Source organism: Mercenaria mercenaria, chromosome 5 (genome assembly GCF_021730395.1).
Source record: "Mercenaria mercenaria strain notata chromosome 5, MADL_Memer_1, whole genome shotgun sequence".
Taxonomy (NCBI): Eukaryota; Metazoa; Mollusca; class Bivalvia; order Venerida; family Veneridae; genus Mercenaria; species Mercenaria mercenaria.
This window is the reverse complement of record NC_069365.1, coordinates 24,290,872-24,311,469: the sequence shown is the minus strand read 5'-3', so window position 1 is coordinate 24,311,469 and position 20,598 is coordinate 24,290,872. Positions and strand designations below refer to the sequence as shown.

Below are 20,598 nucleotides of genomic sequence, written 5' to 3'. Positions count from 1 at the left end.
AACAAGTTGTTAATTTTGCAAAGATAATTTCAAAGCTAATTATTTATACAGAAAATGAAAAGAAAAATAAATGATATAATTGCCGATCGATTAAGATATATAGAGATTTAGTTTTTGTTAAACTAATTATTATGGACGAAACTTATGTATTTATTACTGGTTACAAATGTTAAGTTCGACGCAAGACAATTTATTTTTCAAAATGTTAAATTTGAATTAATAAAAAATTAAGAATTTCTATTGAGAATTAAAACATTTTAAATCTATTCAATATTAATACAATATAATTATATACAAAGAATTTGATAAGAAAAAAAAAACAAATACTATAAAAAGTAAAATTTAGATATACAAAATGTATATTTATAGTAAAAGAATTAAAATTCTTATCTTAAGAAGTTAGCGTAACTGTCACCAAAGCTTAACTGATGATCGATGATTATTATACTTAAAATGTGCTAAATTCCTTGCATTTCTAGAATGTCAGTGAGGTGCTAATTGTGGCACATTCTGCTCATTAAATTCCCGACATTTCATTGATGTTTCTAATTAGAAATTAATTTATCATCAAAATGTATTTGCAGAAGAAAAACAAAGCGTTTTATATTTTTACATTTATTTACATCATCACAAAAGACACTCATTCAACAATGAAAATAAGAAGCACATTTAATACACAATACAATTTTATACATTATAATACACATGTCAACTCTGAAAAAGAAAAAAAAAGCAATCAATAGCACATTCAATACACATTACAATATTATACATTATAATACATATGCCATGTAAACTCTGAAAAAGAAAAAGAAAAAGAAGCAATTAATATCACAGTCAATACACAATGCATTTTTATACATATCATGACAACCCTGAAAGAAAAAGAAACAATAGCACATTCTATATTAATACAATATAATTATATACATTATAATACACATGTCATGTCAACCCTGAAAAGAAAAAGAAACAATAGCACATTCAATATTAATACAATATAATTTTATACATTATAAAATATTACAATCAATATCAATACAATATAATTATATACATTATAATACACATGTCATGTCAACCCTGAAAAAGAGAAAGAAGCAACAGAACATACACATTCAATGTACAATACAATACACTACAAAACACACATTTTCAATGTCAGTTTCTTTGATTTTAATTTATACATCTTCTTGTACCGCGCTGTTGGTAAATCCAGTGGAAGGTCCGAGCCCCGCGATGTTGCTGCATCTACGTAGAAGTTGTGTCGTCGTCAGTTCACCGTCTTCGTATTTGTCCCAAGCGTCAAACAATGCCCCATGGAGTCTGGCGTATCTTGCTCTGTGTAGCCTCGTCAGTAGATGGGCTGATACAAGCCTGATTTGGAGATCTACCGTCTCGGCCTCTCTGCGAAGCAAAGGTACAAGCAGGTAGAACCCCAAATCAGCCCGACCAGCCCGGGTGTTGATTCGTCTGTGCCACCCTGAAAGTAAAAAGAAATACTTATGTTACATTTATCGTTGATAACATTGCATACATAAACTTGCATACAATTTATGATCAAACAGATCAAGCAAAACACATGGCAGCACCACAACACAACTAAAGGTAAGTGTCGGTAAATTTATTAAAACAAAACAGCTTTATGTTAATTTATGTCAATCTCATGGAATCATCAATTTACAGAAGTCTGAAAAGTTTGGTTACCTTCAACGTCGTTGTTTGTCCTGACCGTCTCCCTGAACACACTCCAGTGGTTCGGCTGCCACATACTTCCTTCTATCCACGTACCCTGGACATACTGCGTCACGTGCAGGATTGGGCCGCCGACTTCTAAAGCTTGCTGCTTCAACTGGTGGAAAGCCGCTGGAATTTGCTCTGAAGGGAGGTATGGCAGACTCAGCAGTTTCCGTAAGAACCTGTACTTATCTTCTTTTTCCAGGTAGGCAGTGGTAAGACCCTCGGACTGGATTTTACGGTAAACCCGCTGACTCCAATGGAACACACATCCCTTCAGAACACACCCCGGAAAAACTTCCCTTAATGCCTGCCAGGCAGCTGAAAATATAATAAATAGAAATTAATATATTTCTGCATGAAAAATGATTGTATTATGTATTAAATGTTATATGAAAGTTGTCTAATGAAAGTTATTTAACCATTATAGAATTTCACATGATATAAAATCGATTTTTTCTACTTACCAGCTTCAAAGTCCAGCATGAACCATTCAACCTGCGGGCGTTCCAGCATACTACGTAGACTGGTCAGCACCTGAAAATAGAAAAGAATATTTTAGTTGGTAAAAAAATACTGAAACATAGACAAAAATGCTTGGTCTGTTTATCATTTTATTTTAAAACGTACTTAAACTATTAAAGGTCCGTTATGCAAGTAATATATAAATATATAAAGGAATTAAGTACCGCAATATAATCCTGCTTTGTTCTCCGTGACATCAGTACGTAGACGAGTGGTACTTGTTTGGCATCTTCACCCTTTCGGACGAATGCGTGGACAGACATTAACTGGTAAAACGGGCGTTTTACCAGTTTGAAGGTGCCATCCAAGAACCACCGCCTGGCCTGTTTAAGCTGCTGTAGCTGAGGTGTTGTGGCAAGAAGTATGTGCCTCTGGTCGTCTACCCGGATGTCGTCTGCAACGAAGTCTGGCCCGATGAAATTGGTATTGATCACGAAGTCCAGCGTAGTTGGGTCCGTTGGTCGGAGATTCTGCCGATGAAGATTGGCGGCCCTGATAAGAAGATCTGGTTTCGGTAGAGCGAATTCTTCTGCCGAAATCAAATCCTTCATCACGGTCTCCACAATTTCACCGGCAGGACGGAAAACATTTTCCCGGGCAACTTGCTTCACCTGCAATGAAAAAAGAAATTGCGAAATGAACGTGTTTAGATTTAATTGCAATTGGAATATAAATAAACCATTTTCATATTTAAGTTAAATATATAATTCATATTACCAAAATTGTACATTTTTCTTACAGCATCCTTTAATTATCAACATCTTAATCGCAAGTATACATGTACCTGCATTCGCGACCAGTGCAGATCAAGATCAGCTTTATATTGTTCGCTAATCATTTTTTTTTTCATGAAATGAATTATACATCGGGCCGTCTATTTCAGAAACGTAATATTTATCAAGAACTCGTTTTTAATACACAATAATTTTTAATAACTCATTTGCAATTTGAGTAACATTATCGATTAAAGTATGTGCGAATTACTTTAACGCAATCATCGATATTAACTGCCATTAAATAGGTGCGATCATCTTCCATTGTATTGACCTATTATATGCTATTAACTATATAAAGTCTTTATGACGAAACCACTTCTCACTTACTATATAAATTAAGTATGACGAACCGGTGATTTGACGAAACCACTGTAATTCGCTAATCCCACTCTGATTTTTTTGTTTACATTTTTTATCAATGAGAAATATGGCGTCCATCCCGAGATGAACTGATGTGGCGTTAAATTTTTACATGTTTAAGCAAACCTGGTGTGTTAGAAAGAAAATCTCATCCCTTCAACATTATTTGGAACACTGTTATTGTAAAAAACCTGTTTTTTCCTAATACAAAAGCTTAATATTTTGTGTTGAATGTACTTTCACAAACACCTCTGTTTTCCTATTACATTCATAGTACCACATCCTTATCCACAAAATACTGAATATTACAGGTGTCCATCAGTATTATATCAGTTTAGGAATATGTTTTTTATTTTCCCACCATCAATTTCTTGAATATGCACCCCTTCCGCATTGCTGTATGAACTGTGAATGTAGCAATATGCGTCCCCTTAATTAATACAAATTTATTAATTTTGTTCATCCAGAGCTGTTTCTCAGTAAATTTATGTTGTATGGAATTTCATGAAACTTATTATAAGTATGTATTATTTTACTGCACAGGTATGTCAAGAGTTATGGCTCCTGAATCCTGAAATAGTAAAAAAAATGCACTTGTGCAGCCATTTCTCAGTAAATTACACATTGAATTTCATGAAACTATTGTGCTCATGCAAGTTGAATTAACTTGTGATTAGTCGTCTACAAAACCAGCTGACAATTACCAAGGCACTCCCATGTACCGACCACCATCTTACTGCTGTGAAACTTGCTGGAGCACACAAACAGGGGCTCCATTGTAGTCGGCATGTTTATCAAGCGGCTCCATTGTAGTCGGCATGTTTATCAAGCGGCTCCATTATAGTCGGCATGTTCATTAAGGTATCAAAATAAAATGTTGTTCTTTATGCATTATTGCTGTTTGCACTATAAGGTACATTTGCCTTTTTTGCCCAGTGTTTTGACCCTTACTATATACTTGTTAGTTTGACTATTCGAAGAATATGGAGAGCTATTGTACTCGACCCAGTGTCGGCGTTGATTAAGTTTTTTATAAAGTCTAATATCAAACATATTAACCTGAAACTTAAAATACTTCTTTACTATCAACATCTCCATCATATGAAATAATCCCCATAATTCTGTCAACTATATTCATTGAATTATCCCCCTTTTAGCTCACCTGAACCGAAGGTTCAAGGGGAGCTATTAGAATGGGTGGACCATCCGGCGTCCATCGTCCTGCATCCATCGTCAACATTTTACATAAACATCTCCTGTGAAACTACTGCTTAGAATTACACCAAACTTGGTCTGTAATATCCTGGCAAGGTCCTCTCTCAAGTTTGTTCAAATGGTTCTGCTTGACCTACTTTAGAGGCCACCAGAGCTAAAAATAGAAAAATCTTTGAACGACTTCTTCTCATGAACCGTTTGATGGATCTTCACCAAACCTGGCATGTAGCATCCTTATTGGTCCTCTATCAAGTTTGTTCAAATTATAACCCTGGGTTGAAAAGAGGCCCCGCCCTGGGGTCACAAGTTTTACAAAGACTTATATAGGAAAACCTTTAAAAATCTTCTTGTCTAAAACCACAAGACCTAGACCTTTAATATTTGATATGTAGCATTGCCTTACAGTCCTGTACCAAAATCATTCAAATTATTACCCTGGGTTGAAAAGAGGCCCTGCCCCAGGGGGCCTCAATTTTTACATAGACTTATATAGGAAAACCTTAAAAAATCTTCTTGTCTAAAACCACAAGACCTAGACCTTTGATATTTGGTATGTAGCATTGCCTTTTGGTCCTCTACCAAGATTGTTCAAATTAAGGCCCTAAGGTGAAAAGAGGCCCCACCTCTGGGGACACAAGTTTTATATAGACTTGTATAGGAAAAAACTTTAAAAATCTTCTTGTCTGAAACCACAAGGCCTAGGCCATTGATAATTGATATGTAGCATTTCCTAATAGTCCTCTACCAAGATTGTTAATATTATGGCCCTTGGGTGAAAAGTGGCCTTGCCCGGGGTGTCCAAAGTTTTATATAGACTTATATAGGAAAAAACTTTAAAAATCTTCTTGTTTAAAACTACAATACCTAGGCCTTTGATATTTGGTATGTAGCATTGCCCATTGATCCTCTACCAAGGTTGTTAAAATTATGTCAAAGGTCAAGGTCACAGTGACCTTTAGTACCAAAAAGCTTATAACTCCACAATGCTTAGGACTAGAACCCTCAAACTTTGCACGGATGTTGGTCCTGACCAAAAGATGACCCTGAGGGCAAAGGTCACGGTCAAGGTCACCGTGACCTTAAGTACCAAAAACCTTTTAACTTGGCAATTCTTGGGGATAGGACACTGAAACCTAGTAGGGATGTTGGTCCTGACCAGTAGATGACCCTGAGGGCAAAGGTCAAGTTCACGGTGACCTGTAGTACAGAAAAGCTTATAACTCTGATGCTTTGGGATAGGACCCTCAGACTTAGCAGGGATGTTTGTCCTTACCAGTAGATAACCCTGAGAGCAAAGGTCACCATGACCTTTAGTACCAAAAAGCTTGATAACTCTGCAATGATATGAATAACATGATTCAGGTGAGCGATATAGGGCCATCATGGCCCTCTTGTTCAACTTAGAATTTTTGTTAAAGTTTGCATACCACCTCAGATATTTTCAAAGTCCATTGACTTTTGGCTTTGAAACTTTGAACACTTGTTCATCATCATGACCCAACCTGCAGACAGGAGGAGGTAACTTTATCAAGCATTTTGACACAATTATGCCCCTTTTTGGACTTAGAAATTGCTAAAAATTTCATAAAATTTATAATTTTGTCAAAATTATTTGACCTGTGGCTTTGAAACTTTGAAGACTTGTTTATCATCATGATGTCTACCTATAGGCAAGAGAACTTAACTCCTTCAACTATTTTGGCTGAAGTATGGCCCTTTTTGGACTTAGAAATTTGTACAAATTTCATCTAAAAATTAATAATTACCTCATTATACTATCAGGAACTGAGAATAGTCGAACGACGCTGTCTTGGGACAGCTCTTGTTTTGGATTGTACCCAAAAATATTCGGCGGGGGATGCCAATTCATTGAATTTGCTTGATTATTTGAGCCACAGCCTTCAAATTTGGACCACATGTACAGTTTTGTTTTAATTTAAACTTTGAATTTGAACTGAAGCAAAATGATACCCAGGTGAGCAATATAGAGCCATCATGGCCCTCTTGTTAGCTATTGTGATTGGTCATTGTCGTCCGTTGTCCATCCGTGGGTGCGTCAACAATTTCTTTAAACAACATCTCCTCCTTAAATACTGGTTTGATATTGACCAAACTTCACAGGAATAAATCTTGGGTGGCCCCTTTCAAAATTATTCAAAGAATTGAATTCCATGCAGAACTCTGGTTGCCATGGCAACCAAAAGGAAAATCTTTAAAAAACTTCTCCAATACCGCAAGACCTAGAGCTTAGGTATTTGGCGTGTGGCACTGCCTAGTGGTTCTCTACAAAGATTCTTCAAATCATGACCCTGGGGTCAAAAATGGCCACGCTTGATGGGTCACTTGTTTTTACATAGACATATACATGTATAAGAAAAACTGAAAAAGATCTCCAGAACTGCAAGGCCTAGATCTTAGATATTTAGAATGGAGCACTGCCTAGTGAACCCCTACAAAGATTGTGCAAATCATCAGACAACATTGAAAAAGATCTGGATAAATGTCTTTACTACTAATATAAATGAAACATTTTGGTTTGAAAGCTCTGAAAACATTGTGACAATTTTTTCCTGCAGGAGCAATTTCTTCCTTTGCCACAATGTTTTCAAATGATCCGACTACAACTCATTAAATCAAAAGAAGTGCCTAACGGCAGCAATGAAGGGCAGACAGTAAATCTTTTAGTCGATAAATCGCATATTAAAGGGGTCGGTCCCGACTTCCTTTGCTACGCGTAGGATCGATTCCCTATCAATTAAAATAAATTACAGTTAATTTCCCCTCTTAGAAAGTAGCGAATACAGACTTGCCATGTAACGTAACTTAAATTTACCCAAATTTTTGACACCTGCCATCAGAAACTGGGTTTAACCTGTTTGACAACTGTTTCTTTTAATGTGTGCTGACACCAGCAGATCAAAGAAGACCTGTATTCCATGTGATGTCATAGTGATGTCACTGCTATTGACATGTATTTAATTCAGAACCAGCATCAATACACACACCTGTTATTTAAAGTGACTGTGACTTCGAGTGCATATAGCGCTGGGAGTTGATTTATTTTTGGCTGATATGGAATTAACTTTTTTAAATTGTATTTATATTCAAAAGGTTTTCGAGGTTTGGGCAATCATTGCAATAGTGAAAAAAAAACTTTAATTTGCAGTTTAATTACATGAGATTCACAACGTTTACAAGGATAAGAAAACAAAATCACTGACATTTTGAGTGAATTTGTTATTTACTTTAAATCAATAGACTTAAACAAAGATAGGAAATAATAAAAATAGTAACATTATATTAAGCATATTCAATTCCTTTTTCAACTTGCATGTCATGGCGTTAAAATATTTCCACATTTTCTCTAAAATCTTGTCACTTCTCCCTAAAATCTCTCCCCTTCTCCCTAATCTTAGCTGAGGGAGAAGTGACTTCTCCCTAAAATCTTAGCCTAGCTTAAGCCCTGACTTTCGTCACAAAAAGTAATGATCATTCTTGACAAGAATTCACAGTGGGTCATGTCACATAGTAAAATGGTATTTTCAGTGACATCTGAAAACAAACAACTGAAGATATGCATAAATGTATGATTTTTCAAAGCCTATGATAAACATGAAAAATGATAACTGAAAAATAAAATGTGTTTAAGAGTTTCATGAAAAAAAAAGTTACAAATACCCTGTTTTATGTTTTTCATTGAAATGCGAAAGCGCATGTGAATTACGCGCGCGCCAGGTTTGTCTATTAATTTTTTACCTGAAAAAAAAAGTGGCTATTAATTTATAATGGCCAGAGCTAGCACTGATTTTATTGCGAGTACTACTTGATACAATCTGAAGACAGAGTTACTGAAATTGCGCAAGACTTTGCCAGTCGATTTACTATGTCCATCACATCTACAATATATCTTACATACGTTTTGACATTTTGGCTAGTTTACATCGTCTAATAATGCTATGTAACTGAGAAATGACCATATATTGCAAAAATTTATTGAGCACTGTATAAAAGAATCGCAATGAAAACGTTAGGTAGGATTATATAAAGTTAATGGTTCAGGTTTTATAATGATCCTCTCTGAACTTGCTTCAACTATCTATGAAACTATAAACTGTTAAACTGATTTACAAACTTGTAACGATATCTTTTTTCGACATTGTGGTCATTTCTATGTCTTAAATTTATATATACGTGTACTGGATTCATTTATTTTCTTTCATTCAGTTATAGTCTTGCCATGTATCATATTGCGGGTACTTGTTGATAGAACTTGAAGGAAGAGATACTGAAATGGCGCAAGACTTTGTCAGCCGGTTTATTATGTGGATCACATCTATGATATATGTAATTTGCGTTTCGACATTTTGGCTAGCTTTACATCATCAATTTTCCTGTATAACTGACCAATGTACATGTCCTACAGAAATTTCAGCTTCTTTGCAATAAAACACTCTTTTACTGAAGGCGAAACAACCTGATATCATAATTAGTATTAAGATGTTAATTTGGTCGTCCACTTTTTTGCAATTTTGCAGTTCGACAATATGACTAATTTGATCTATGTTTTCCATTTAAATCAGCATACAGGTATCAAAAAAAAAAAAGACAGTATAATGTAAAGTTAAGGTTACATGATTTATAATGCTCCGCTCTCAACTTATATCAACTATTTATAAATCTACAGACAGGCAGACTAATTGATAAATGCTTCGAAGATCAAGATTGTTACGATATTTTTTTTCGAATTATTGACCATTTCTTTGACATTAATTTATATCTACGTAAATCGCAGTCGATTATTTTCGTCCATTCAAGTATAGTCTTGCCATGTATTATATTGTGGATACTTGATAGAACTTGAAGAAAGGGATACTGAAGTGGCACAAGACTTTGCCAGTCGGTTCGCTATCTCGTCACGTCTTCGACATATGTCATATGCGTTTCGACATTTTGGCTAGTTTTTCAGCGTCTCATACTGCCATATATTTTACTTGTGGAACTGATCAGTGACCATGTTCTGTAGGAACTGATCGCATATCAGCTGCTTTGCAGTAAAAGACACTTAACTAAAAGCAAGACAACATGAGATCATTATGACCATTCAGATGTCAATTTAGTCCTCCATTTCAACCTTATGCGCTTGGACTTTCTGACTAATTTGATATGTGTATTCCATTGAAAACTGTATACAGATATCTCAATAAAAACATTATTATGTAAAGTTAAAAATACAAGTTTAATAAAGAACCACTCTGAAATTGCATCACCTATTTATAAAACGATAGACAGCTAGAGTGATTGATAGCTCCTTTGACTTTCTTGTTAGGTTATATTTTTATCGACCGACTGGCCATTTTATGTCTTTAATTTAGATGTACATGAACAAGACCCATTTAAATACAGTCTTGTCATGTATTTTATTGCGGGTACGTCTTGAAAGAATTTGAAGAAAGTGATACTAAATGGCGCAAGACTTTGTCAGTCGGTTAACTATGTCTATCACATCTATGATTTATGTTACATTCGTTTCGACATTTTGGATAGTTTTGCATCGATATCTTTTTTCGACATATTGACCTTTTTAACCAGGTTTTCAACGAAAACCTGAGTTATTAGATTGGGGTAGATGTCGGTCGGGCGGGCGGGCGGCGACGTCAAACTGGTGTTTCCGGTCAATAACTTTTGTTTCGGTAAAGATATTTGAATAAAACTTGGTATGTATGTAGCTTATATCAAGACAAAGGCTGGGATTGATTTTGGGGTTTCTGGGGTCAAGGTCAAGGTCACTGTTACTTAAAATAGAAAAAGGTTTCCGGTCAATAACTTTTGTTTCGGTAAAGGTATTTGAATAAAACTTGGTATGTATGTAGCTTATATCAAGACAAAGGCTGGGATTGATTTTGGGGTTTCTGGGGTCAAGGTCAAGGTCACTGTTACTTAAAATAGAGAAAGGGTTTCCGGTCAATAACTTAACTTAGGAATGAGCTATCATGATGAAACTTGGTATATAGAAAACTTATATAAAGTTGTAGCTTGGGATTGATTTTGGGGTTTCTGGGATCAAGGTCAAGGGCATTGTTACTGAAAATAGGGTTAGGGTTAGGTTAGGGTTAGGGTTAGCATATCTTCTACATGCATGGAGGGATTTTGATGAAAGTTGGCACAATTGTTCACCATCATGAGACGGAGTGTCATGCACAAGAACCAGGTCCCTAGGTCTAAGGTCAAGGTCACACTTAGAGGTCAAAGGATACAAGAATGAAAACTTTGTCCGGAGCATATCTTCTTCATGCATAGAGGGATTTTGATGTAACTTGGCACAATTATACACCATCATGAGACGAAGTGTCTTGTGCAGTTCCCTTCTTTAGAATTACTTCCCTTTGTTGTTACTATAAATAGCTTATATTGTAACTTTTTCATTACTAGACGTAGGGAAAAATCGAGACCACTTTTCTGTAGTACAACATGCATGTTACATCCAATTTTGAGGTGTATTTTGACCAATCTCTACCTGGTAAGGATTTCTGTGTGGACTTACAATTTTTTTTTTTTTTTTTTTAATTTTTTTTTAAGATTAACTTCCCTTAGTTGTTACTATAAATAACTTATATTGTAACTTTTTTATAAATGATCGTAGGGAAAAACCAAGACCACTTTTCTGTAGTACAACATAGTTGTTACTTTCTAATTTTAGGTGTATTTTAAGGTATCTCTACCTGGTAAGGAGTTTTTTTGTGGACTTAGAAAAACAAAAGAATTACAATGATTACTAAACAACCACAAAATTAAAATTACATCTGCAAATACAGGTGCTAGAGTAAAGAAATTTGCTGTGACGGGCGTAAATTTGTGACATTCTGGCACTCTTGTTTATCCTTATGAAAAGTGTTGAAAACCTGGTTTCGTGGCATTGCCGCGTTTCTTGTCTTTGTCTTAAATTTATGTATACGTGAACCATAGTCGTTTATTTTCGTCAATTCAATTATAGTCTTGCAATGTATTATATTGCGGGTATTTGTTGATATAACTTGAAGAAAGAGATACTGAAATAGCACAAGACGTTGTAAGTCGGTTTACTATGTCATCAAATCTTCGACATAATTATGTCACATGTGTTTCGACATTTTGGCTAGATTTTCATTGTCTAATACTGCCATATATTTAACGTGTGGAACTGTCCAATGACCGTGTCCTGTAGGAATTTATTTCATATCGGCTGCTTTCAAATTAAACGCACTTAACTAAAAGCGAGACAACATGTCATAATTATGACAGTTCAGATGTTAATTTGGTTCTCTAGTTCTACCTTTTGCGCATGGACTTTATGACAAATTTGATATGTGTATTCCATTGCATTGACAACTGTATACAGATATCACAATAAAAACTATAGGCATGATTATATCAAGTTAAAAATACCAGTTTAATATGTTCCACTCTAAGATAGCATCAGCTATTTATGAAAATAATAGACTGTTAGAGTCATTAGTAAATTCTTGGACGATCTTCTGAGGTTATCTTTTTTCGACTTATTGGTCATTCTAAGTCTTTAATTTGTATACACGTGAACCATAGTCGTCTAGTTTCTTCCATTCAAATACGGTCTTGCCATGTATTCGATTTTTTGGCTGGTTTTACATCGTCTAACTTTCCTGTGGAACTGACCAATATGCATGTCCTGCAGAAATTTCTCATATCAACTTCTTTGCTTCTTTGCAATAAAACGCCCTTTTACTGAAGGCGAAACAACATGATATTATCATTAGCATGAAGATGTCAATTTAGTCCTTCAGTTTTTTGCGCTTTAACAATATGACTAATTTGATATGTGTATTCCATTGGAAATTGTATACCGGTATACCGTAGTCCGTAGTCGTGCCATTTATTATAATGCGGGTACTTCTTAATAGAATTTGAAGAAAGAGATACTGAAATGGCGCAAAACTGTTAGTCGATTTACTATGTCCATCACATCTACAATTATATATCTTACATGCGTTTTGACATTTTGGCTAGTTTTACATTGTCTATGTAACTGAGAAATGACCATATATTGCAGAAATTGATTTTATGTCAGATTTTTGCAACACCAAACTCCATGCAGAGTTACTTCCCTTATAGTACAGTCTCTTCCTATTATAAGGGGAGATCACTGCGTTGGAGATTGTTGCAATACAACACACATTTACTGAAGGTGAAACAACATGATATCATCATTAGCATTAGGACGTCAATTCGACCTCCAGTTCATCTTTTCTTCTTCGACAACATGACTAATTTCATTGTGTGTATTCCATTGAGAACTGTATTAAAGAATCGCAATGAAAACTTTAGGCATGATTATATAAAGTTGCAGGTTTTATAATGATCCTCTCTGAACTTGCTTTAACTATGTATGAAACTGTAAACTGATAAACTGATTGATAAATACTTTGACGATCTTGTACTTTTTTCGACATATTGTCCATTTCTATGTCTTAAATTTATATATACGTGAAACTAGAGTCGTTTATTTTCTTTCATTCAATTATAGTCTTGCCATGTATCATATTGCATGTACTTGTTGATAGACCTTGAAGGAAGAGATACTGAAATGACGCAAGGCTTTGTCAGCCGGTTTACTATGTGCATCACATGTAGCAGGGTGTGGGAAACTCCTTGTAGGGAACCCCATCCTGCAATATTTTTGTATTTTAAACACAAAATCCTATATTCTGCTGAGTTTTTAAGAGACACATTTCTGTTATTTATAGAAGTTTCACAGGATTATTGCTTAAGGTATTAGACTCGTAATAGAGTGCCTCCTTTTTGAAATCAAGATTATTCAATTCCTACCATACCTTCTTTGACTGCAATTTTCAGGGGTTGGGGGGGAGGGGGGAGGTGTAGGTTCAAGCCAAAGGGGTACATCACATAAAGGTTTTGGGGTGGTCTAGAGTATAGTAACCCCTATTCACATAAAGGTTTTGGGGTGGTCTGGGGTATAGTAACCCCTATTTATATGCATATTATCGAAATGCATAATGCTGAACGGGTGGACAAAATTTTCTTCTTAATTCCCATGATGATATCATATTCTCTCGCTTTTAATAAAAGTTCCAGAAGCTCATACGAGGTAAATCCCTGAAAGATATGGCTTTCGGTCAGTTTGTTTGTTTTGGGTTTAACAGTATTTCAGTGTTCCTGGATTATGTACCAGTACAAACCTGTTCTCCGCAAGTAACTGCCAACTTCCCCACATGAATTAGCAGAGGTGGAGGAGGCTTTCGGTCAGTATCAGTAACATACGTACAAGATAGAACAATATAAGACCATGGAATATTAGCCAAAATGTCGAAGCGCATGTTATATATCTTATTTGTGATGGAAGCAAAGTGAAGAGTACGGATCATTTATTTATTTTGTTCAAGCTTTAATGGTGGAGGAAGACCCCAGGTGCCCATCACAACGACACCTGGGTAGAACCACCGACCTTCCGTAAGCCAGCTGGATGGCTTCCTCACGTGAAGAATTCTACGCCCCAAATGAGGTTTCGAACCCACATCGATGAGGGGCAAATGGTTTGAAGTCAATGACTAACCACTCGGCCATGGAGGCCCCTAGAGTACGGATCAATTTTATATAAATAAAAGATACAGAAATGGCCAGGTCGAAAAGAGATACAGTACTTAGTTCCTTCAAAGAAATTTATAATTTAGTCAAACAAATATTTAGTTGGAAAGAGTTGATAGGAGTTTTAGAGAGGAACACTTTTACGTAATCATATTGAACTGTTTTACCAAATTTTCTTCTTATTTCTCATGATGATGGCATGTTCTCTCGCTTTGAATAAAAGTTAAAAGAATCTGATGCAAAATAAATCCCTGAAAGTTATGGCTATCGGTCAGTAACATACGTACAATATATGGCAATATAAATCTATGTAAATTTAGCCAACATTTCAAAGCGCATGTTGTGTATATTTTATTTGAGATGGGCCTAGTAAATTGACTGACCAATAGTTGCCCAATTTCAGAATCTTTTTTTTCACGCTCCAACAATATAATACTTGCAATATAAAACATTACAAGTCTGTACTTGAATGAAAGAAAATATACGACTACAGATCAACTGTATATAATAAAAGATACAGAAATGGCCAATATGGATATAAGAGATATAACAAGTTCTTTCAAAGAAATCTATATTCATGTAGTTCATGTAGTTCATGTAGAGTAGAAGCCCGGAACATCATTAGATGTTAAGCGTTGACGCTTCTTAGGCCCATTTGTATTTGTTTTCCCAATTTGGTACTAAATTATTTTAATTATGGTTATTATAAATTATCTTTATATTTATTCTATTCCATTTAATTGTCATAATATTGGTATGTACATTCTGACATATATTATATTGCTACTATTTACAGTTAAAATTCCTTATAATGGTGTGTTCTTAAAAGGATAAAAAATCACAGTTAATTAGCACAGTCTATTCAATATATACTTGTGTATGTACTATCAATTGCGTGTTTTGGCACAGTATCCATTGCTTGAATTAGACTGGCGTTACATTTATATAGTAGAAACAAGTTATTTTGGTGTTTGTTTTTGTTCATTTTTTTTTTTTTAAAAAGAACATAATTTATCTTAACTGTCATAGAGTCTAGATTTTACAAATTAAGACCATAGCACCTATGCTTGGGTTCAGACTGGCCTGACATTTAAAAATATCAATCAATAAAATTTCTAAAAAGGAACATTGTTCCCTAGCACAGTCTTATCACCCTTTATGTCAATATACAAAATTTTTACTGATAGGGGCTGTAGCACTTAGCTATGAATTTTGACCGCCCAGACCAGTGCTTATTTAGTCTTGATTTGAAACTGTTGAGAGTTGGAGCTTCAATTGTACTGGAGGGGAGTGCATTCCATGTGTCAATTACTCTGTGACTGAAAGTATTTTTTCTTGTGTTAGAATTGGCTCTAGGTTTGAATAATTTCTGTGTGTTCCCCCTTGTATTAGTATTTGTTCTAACAGTTAGCAAGTTTGTGGAAGTTTTATCTAATTCATTTCTAAGTTTGTACACTTCAATGACATCTGCTCTAGTTCTCCTATACTCTAGAGTTGGCATCCCTAGTTGGATTAACCTATCGCTGTACTCTAATCCTTGTAATTCATGAAGCATCCTTGTGGCTCTCCTCTGCACATTTTCTATGGCGACTGCATCTTTCTTGTATTTTGGGGTCCATATGACAGAAGCATACTCCAAATGTGGACGTACTAGTGATTTGTATAACTGTAAAAACATTTCTTTGTTCATATATGTAAAGTTTTTAATTATTAGTCCAAGATTTCTATTTGCGATGTTAACTTTGGTACTTATATGTTTACTAAAAGTGAGTTTATCATCAAATATAACCCCAAGGTCTTTTTCTTCAGTAATCTGGTTTATCTTGTTTATTTTGTTTTCATTATCTTTCATGTAATATTCTGTCCTAGGTTTATTTCCTATGTGCATTGTTTTGCATTTTTTGATATTAAATATCATTTGCCACTTGTTTGCCCATTCACAGGCATCGAAAATATTATCTTGTAGCCTAACTTCATCATCATGTCCTCTTATGACCGAGTACAGTTTGGTATCATCAGCAAAGAGTTTTGATGCGCAACTTAGAGCATCTGGTAAGTCATTGATAAAGATTAGAAACAAAACTGGTCCTAATACACTACCCTGTGGGACTCCACTGGTGACATTTTGCCATGTTGAGGTGGCCCCATTGATTTTAACCCTCTGTAACCTATTGTTCAAGAAGTCCTCAATCCATTTGTAAATGCTACCCCTTATTCCTATACTCCAGATTTTCTTTAACAGTCTTTTATGTGGAACTTTATCAAAAGCAGCCTTGAAATCTAAGTAAATGATATCTATGTCATGGTTTTCATCAATTGCCGTAGTCCATTCTTCAATGCATTCGAGCAATTGTGTAGTACACGATCTGCCTTTTCTAAATCCATGTTGATAGTTTGAAATTATTTCATTATTTTCTAGATGTGTTACTATGGCATTTCTTATAATTTTCTCCATTATCCTACAGCATATAGATGTCACACTAATTGGTCTATAATTTTCAACATTATTTTTATTTCCACTCTTATGAATTGCTGTCACGTTTGCTTTTTTCCAGTCATTTGGAAGTTTGCCTTCATCAAGAGATTTTCTATACATTTTAGTCAGGATTTTACAGACTTCATCTTTGCATTCATATATGATTTTGGGGTGTATTTCATCTGGCCCTTGGGATTTTGTTGGGTTAATTTCTTGAATAGCTTTAAATGTGATTCTATCATTGATTTCTGTGTCATATATAGCAACTTTTGATATTCTTTCTGTATCTGGTATAGGTTCTGTTTCAGTGGTGAACACTGTTGTGAAATGCCTATTGAATTCTTCTGCGATTTCTATGTCGTTATTAGTTTTGGTTCCATTAACTAGTATTCCATTTATTCCAGACATTGTTTTAGAGTTTGATCTTACATATTTCCAGAATCTTTTAGGATCTTTCTTAACATTGTCTGCTATGTTCTGTTCATATTTGTATTTTGACCTCCTAAGATGATATCCTACCCTATTCCTTGCTATTTTATAACTGTTGTATGTTAGATGATTTTTCCTGTATTTGTATTTCAGCCACTTACTTCTTTTTTCTTTGATGGCCTTTGCAGTTTCATTGTCAATATAAGGAATCCGGTGTCCTCGATTATTTGTCTTTTTTGGAACATGATTTTCGATACAATTGGTAAGTTTGTTTTCAAACAATTCCCAAGACATCTGAATCCCCACACTGTCAATAACTGTCCAATCTGTCGTTTTGATGTCCTCTTTTATGGCGGAGATGTTAGCTTTATTATAGTCAAATCTAGGTGCATTATTGGTCTTTATCTCCTTAAAGCAGATAAATTCAAAGATCAATGTCAAATGATCACTTTTCCCTACCCCTGGGTTATATATGATTTCTGTAACCATGTCTTCCTCATTTGTGAAGATCAAGTCTAAAATGGACGGTTCATTTCCTGAACGGTATCTAGTTGGCTCTTTCACGTGCTGATATAAAAACAAATCCTTAACCTTCTCTACAAATTCAGTTTCAGGATGATGTTCACTTGTACTTGTTGCAAGTAGATCCCAGTCAATGTTTTTGAAGTTAAAATCACCCATCACTAAGAGGTGGGAATAATTCAACGCACACATTGGTTTAGCATTTCATACATTTTGTCATGATTTATTCTGTCGCTATTTGGACTTTTATATATACAGCCAATCAAGAGCTTATCATTTCTATCAAGATCAATTTCTACCCATACAGATTCATTAAAAGTGTTAGATTTCTCAATCCTAATGGCACGAAGTTTTGTTTTACATATATCACTGTTCCCCTTTTACCATTATCACCAAAAAATGCATCATATCCATTTATTTTGTATAATTCTTCCTGGTACAGTCATAATAGAGTTTTTTGGATATACCTCAGTTATTGCCAAATATCACATCTCTTTTCAGACAAAATTGTTGTTAATTCTAGCTGTTTTTCTTTTGTGAGACAATCTGCATTAGTATAAAGGACACTTAACTTGCTCTTTACATAAAATTCCAATTCAATTTTTGAAGTGCGTTTATTCCCTTCATTACAATCAATATAAACATTTTCATTCCTATTCACAGTTAAAACATTACTCAGTTTGACTGCAGTTTATGCACGGTACTGCTGTCAGTCACACATGCTTCAACTGGAGCTCCTAAGTTATACTGACCACTGGCATATAATTCAGTTCTGTAAATTTTTATGTCTTTATAGAAGTTCAGAGCTGATATATTTAACTTTTTAACAATTATTCTTTAAGTTTTTAAGGTGTAAAGATACAACAGGATATAAAATAGAAGTTGAAAGAATGTGATACGAGATAAATCCCTGAAGGATATGGCTATCGGTGTAGTGTACATACTACAGTACAGTGTTACATGTATTCATACGTTCAGGAATTTAACCCGTGCGTAAATACAAATTGAATTTAGCCTGGGAAGGATTTTATCTCTGCCTCAGAGAAAGCCAAGACGTCATCGGGGAAGACTACAAGAATAAGATACGATACGATACGATAAGATACTATATTGTTTTCAAAAGAAAACGTCTAAAGTAGAGCCGATGGCAGAGTACATTATGGGAAATGATTTAGTTGTATGTAACCTTTAATATGCGCGTCACAGAACAAAATGGCGGCGAAAGCAGCTGACTATTTTCCGCATATATTACGCCCACATTCTGACTGTTCAGAAGTCTTTTCTCGCTGGTTTGACAATGCAGAATTTGCACAACTAACAGTTTCAAAGTTTTTTCCACATCAGTGTAAAAGTTTCTCCAAGATTAGTTTGTCTGCAAGCCTTCACGTCGAAAATGGTGCTGATTATTATGATGACATGTGTAAATGTATGGCTCCGGTGAATTTTTTCACGCATGCCTTTTCCGCTCTTGCACAAGGAGATTTCTCTGTAGATGTTGAAGAAGCACTTGAGAAGTTGGGAAAATACATGGAAGATGGTAAGCTATAGTCCAAATTACTTGGACAGAAATATATCACAGGTGCCAGATAATTAATATCCATGTGTACCCGTGAAATGCCTGCAATTTACCGGTACTTGAGTAGCAGGTGTCACTTGTTGAAGTCGAAACATCAAAGGAGCGTGCGGCGTCCTTAATCATTGTTTGAAGTTGTAGCATGGGTGTGAGCAGTGCGTACATTAATTAAATTTCTATTCATCCCAGGTGTGAGACAAGGGTATCAAGTCAACTCGTCCCCCAGTCAACTTGTCCCCGATTTGGTCATCTCGTCCCCTAAAATTGGTCATTTCGTCCCCCCCTTGATAAAATTTGGTCAACTCGACCCCATTTTGGTCAATTCGTCCCCCTTTTGTAAACTGGTCCCCCTTTTTGTAATTTAATTCCAATAAATATTATGAGGATTTTTTATTTTCTTACATAAATTTGTACTTACGTTAAAATCGTTTTCTAAAAATTATGACTTCCAAATTTTGAGTTATTTTTTATAGTTTACTATAGAATATATATATAAAAAAATAATAAAATGCCCTTGGAAATAAAAAGAAAAGTAAGACAATAATTAACTTTTTACAATTCGTAGCAAGAAAAAAGAAGCCAATAATCGGTATAATTGAATATAAATTAATTGATTAGTAATGGAAGTATAATTAGATTAAAGTCTTTTAGTGGCGCTAAACTTGACAAACATTTTAATCTGTCGGCACTTTAAATTTATCCGATAATTATAACTAGTTGTAATTAGAACTGATAATTAGATAATTGATAATTAGAATGCAAATGAAAATTAAAGGATTAATAGAATCCCATGTAAGTAGTCAATCAATTAAATACTGACACACTTCTAATCACAAGATAAGATATGAGGTACTTTAATTAATAGGTGATAATGCGGCATTGTAAAGGTGATAATTATATTATAACAGAAGGGACAGTTAAGAAAACAGTTTGTTGAAAGTACAAAAAAACAACATCAAAGCACCGAAATAATAGAGACTAATGATTGCAACTGTCTTTGAACTACCGGCGTCCAAATGTATATAAACTTTCTATATGAGGTAAGCAATCACTTTCTGCTTAATTATCACTGTGTTAAAGTTATTTGACGAAGGATTATTGGATATATAAATTTTCTGTATTAAATTTAGATTTTTATTCTGTGTTAGACGTGCAAAGATCTATAGGATTAATATTGATTGACTTTAATATAAAGTGCTTAGAATGTCGTTGTCTTCACCTCTCTGCATCTTTTGCAGCAAGAGAGTGCATGCTCACCATCATGCAATTTCGTGTGATATGTGCGGTAACTGGCAGCACAGAAAATGTGGATCAACAGGTGAGATTTTTTATATATATTTTAATTTTCGGACCTGATCCGTATCATCATC

At 34.8% G+C, this 20,598-nt stretch overlaps 2 protein-coding genes across 6 annotated transcripts in view; one reads left to right on the top strand and one right to left on the bottom strand.

Annotated features, from left to right (window-relative positions):
* The window catches only part of LOC123556675 (uncharacterized), a 49,356-nt gene that overhangs the window by 1,636 nt on the left and 27,122 nt on the right, over nt 1–20,598 (top strand). The window contains exons 1-3 of one of the 5 annotated variants that reach the window (XR_008370915.1): nt 19,063–19,192; nt 20,137–20,268; nt 20,467–20,546. The exons of 2 other annotated variants lie outside the window; for them this stretch is intronic. Coding sequence is in view for 2 of the 3 variants with exons in the window: in XM_053542937.1 (XP_053398912.1) it covers nt 18,868–19,192 (325 nt within the window). In the remaining variant the exon portion in view is untranslated. Of the gene's footprint in view, nt 1–18,637; nt 19,193–20,136; nt 20,269–20,466; nt 20,547–20,598 lie in introns of those variants that run through there. 2 more of the 5 variants (XM_053542937.1, XM_053542942.1) reach the window with 2 other exon arrangements.
* LOC123545204 (uncharacterized) lies at nt 291–2,967 on the bottom strand. Its single transcript, XM_053542943.1, has 4 exons — nt 2,427–2,967; nt 2,205–2,274; nt 1,708–2,058; nt 291–1,483 (listed from the first exon to the last, which is right to left on the bottom strand). Exons 1-4 carry the CDS (start codon nt 2,811–2,813, stop codon nt 1,182–1,184), a joined length of 1,110 nt encoding a protein of 369 aa, XP_053398918.1. The 5' UTR covers nt 2,814–2,967; the 3' UTR covers nt 291–1,181.

Bases quoted from the DNA above. Each gene is read 5' to 3' on its own strand.
- LOC123545204 (XM_053542943.1), bottom strand. From the start codon at position 2,813: ATGAAGGATTTGATTTCGGCAGAAGAATTCGCTCTACCGAAACCAGAT. The intron at 2,275-2,426 runs GTACTTAATTCC...TTCTATTTTCAG, and splicing joins CAAAGCAGGATTATATTGCG to GTGCTGACCAGTCTACGTAG. The intron at 2,059-2,204 runs GTAAGTAGAAAA...TTATATTTTCAG, and splicing joins CATGCTGGACTTTGAAGCTG to CTGCCTGGCAGGCATTAAGG.